Below are 2,524 nucleotides of genomic sequence, written 5' to 3'. Positions count from 1 at the left end.
GGGGGTGTTTTCGGCTGCACGGGGTGGGGGTGGGGGTGTTGGGGTGCTGCAGCCTGGGGAAAAACTCTGGTATTTTTTGCTTTCCTCTTCTCTGCTCCGGTTGGGCCACTTCTTCCCGGGCAGAGGCACCGGAGGGAGGACAGGAGGCCCTTTCTGCTCACAGCCCTGCCCTTTGCAAGCCCTGGGACCTAAATTTGAGCTAAACCGGGACTAATTTGAACTAAACCGGGGCTAATTTGAACTAAACTGGGACTGATTTTAACCGGCTCTGCCTCCTTCGTTCCCCCCCTGCAGCAGGTGAACCAGGACCTGAGCCGGCAGCTGCTGCAGGACGGGTACCACCTCGACGAGGTCCCCGATGACGAAGATCTGGATCTCATCCCCCCGAAACCCGTCGCCTCCTCTTCTTGCCCCTGTTGTTTCGGAGAAAATCTCTCCTGCGTGATCCAGTAAGCGGGGAGGGGGTGGCCCGTGCAAGAACAGGTCAGAAACCAGCACTTTCTTTGTCCCGTGGGATGGCTGTTGGTGGCCCCGTCCCGCCACGCCGGGACAGTGACGCGAGGACTGAACAACGCTGCGATGCCGCTCGTGGTGAGCGGCTGCGACCAACCCGCCCCAAAGGACTTTTCCGTACGCTCAGCAATATCGGGGGGAGAGGTGGCACGGTGACGTTGAGGTGGGACCTGGATGGGACCTGGATGGGTGGGGAGGGAGGAGAGGCAGAGCCCACGGAGGGGTGTAAAGGGAAGGGATTAGGAGGTGCGACACCAAACGCTCTTCGGTTCGCCTGACCTCCTCTTTTCCCCCTTTAATCGGCCACGTTGAGGATTAGGACCCGGACCTGGCCCCAGGTTGCCCTCCCCGATGGTGGTTGATGGTGGGGTGGAACTGCCGTGAGGCAGGACCGGGCTGGGAAGCCCCGAGACCCTTTTTCTATTTATTTTCGCTTTTGTCACCCTTCCTCCTTGGCAGGCTGAGGCCAAGCCGGCGAGGTTGGGGTCGCCTGGGAGAGCCCCTTCATTTACCTATCATCTCCTTGCTGCTTGCAATTAATTGCTGCTGGCTTTCCTCTTCCCGAAGCCCGGGCTGATCCAAACCAAAGATGGCAGCTCCGATGGAGAAGATGAGATGAGGGGGAACCCGCCGGAGCGGATTGGGGTGGGCTGCTGAGCTTTCGAGCATCTGCGTTTGGTATATCCACCAGCAGCTACTGCTCGGGCTGGGGGAACCTCCTCGCTTTCCGCCTCTTGAGGGACCCCTTAAATTCTGGGTTTGGAGCTAATGGATGTGCCAGCTCTGCACAGGTCCCTCTGGGGTGCAGATTTAGGGAATCTTCCTGCTGCGAACCTTAAAAGCTGCCTTAAATCACAGTCCTGCTCTACTACGTGGAAGACAATCAGCTGCTTGTAAGAAACCTTATTGAAATATTTCACGTTTAGAGAACCGAACTGGTTTTTGGGTTTGTGGTTGGGTTTTTTTGGTATTTTTCTCAAAAGGAGCACTCAATAAACCCGATCTGGTTACTCGGAGGGTACGTTGGTGCTGTGGCGGGGGGCTGAGCCCCGCTCCCCCCAGCAGCCCTGCTTGGGGGTCTTCTTCCCTTGACCCCCCCCCCCACAGCTATATGCAGGAAGGGGTGTGCCATTTTCGCAGCGATGATCCCGTTCCCCTCGTCACATTTTCCCCCTCCCGTGTCTTTTTTCCCTGCGGAGCTGCCGTCTCGCGTGGGCTGATGCCGCGGCAGGGCGATGCGGGGAAGGGTGGTCACAGCCGGGGGGGATGCCAGAGCTGCCCCCAACCTCCTCCTCCTCCTCCTCTTATTCATACAAACAACTCCAACTTCTCCCCATCCTCCTGCTCCCTCCACCACGCTGCCCTGCACCGGGGGGACAAAGTCACCACTTTTATTCACAGCACCGGAGGCTCTCCATCTCCATCATCCCCCCTCTCTGAAAAAAAAAAAAAGCCCCTTTTTACAGCTGGGGAAGGGGTGAGATGGCTCAGAGGACAACCTGCCACCAGCAGTGCTCGGGAAGAGCCCACCGAGCACCCAAGAGCAGCAGAAAGCCTCAGCACATCATATTTGGGGGACGGGGGGAGCAGCAGCTCCTAAAAGCCGGGCAGAGGTGCCGGAGAACCCGGGGGTTGCGGATGTCAGGGCCTCCCTGCTGCTTTTCGGCGAGAAGGAAAAGCAGAGGGGAGGGGGGGGGTGGGAAAAAGAGACCCCAAATAAAAGGAGTCGCCGTAGGGCGTTAGCAGCGCCCAAAGGAGATGATGCTCCGGGGACGCGGCTCACCAGCTGTGGAGGGAGATGCTCTTTGCCCACGCCGTGCCGCGTCCAAGGAGGCGACGCGTGGAATTGCTCTGTCTCTACCTGGGGTGCGGGCTGGTTTGGGGGTTTAAGAGCTGGAGGGGAGACTTCCAAGCGAGATGACTTTGCCCAGGCCAGTTTCTATCTAGATCTACTCAAACGTGGAGTGATGGTGGGGCGGTGGTGGTGGCGGGGGGGGGCCCCGGGGGCGCT

At 59.0% G+C, this 2,524-nt stretch overlaps 2 protein-coding genes across 2 annotated transcripts in view; one reads left to right on the top strand and one right to left on the bottom strand.

The window, feature by feature from the left end:
- The window catches only part of FAM219B (family with sequence similarity 219, member B), an 8,791-nt gene extending 8,338 nt beyond the window's left edge, over nucleotides 1-453 (top strand). Inside the window, exon 5 of the mRNA XM_009886697.1 lies at nucleotides 295-453. Within this exon, the coding sequence (XP_009884999.1) occupies nucleotides 295-453 (159 nt within the window). The remainder of the gene's footprint in view (nucleotides 1-294) is intronic.
- Nucleotides 454-1,904: 1,451 nt separating this feature from the next.
- The window catches only part of MPI (mannose phosphate isomerase), a 2,606-nt gene continuing 1,986 nt past the window's right edge, over nucleotides 1,905-2,524 (bottom strand). Inside the window, 1 exon segment of the mRNA XM_009886696.1 lies at nucleotides 1,905-1,949. Within this exon segment, the coding sequence (XP_009884998.1) occupies nucleotides 1,905-1,949 (45 nt within the window).

The sequence above is a fragment of the Charadrius vociferus genome, unplaced genomic scaffold (genome assembly GCF_000708025.1).
Source record: "Charadrius vociferus isolate BGI_N301 unplaced genomic scaffold, ASM70802v2 scaffold356, whole genome shotgun sequence".
NCBI lineage: Eukaryota > Metazoa > Chordata > Aves > Charadriiformes > Charadriidae > Charadrius > Charadrius vociferus.
The sequence above is the reverse complement of the archived record's forward strand: the minus strand, read 5'-3'. Positions and strand labels throughout refer to the sequence as shown.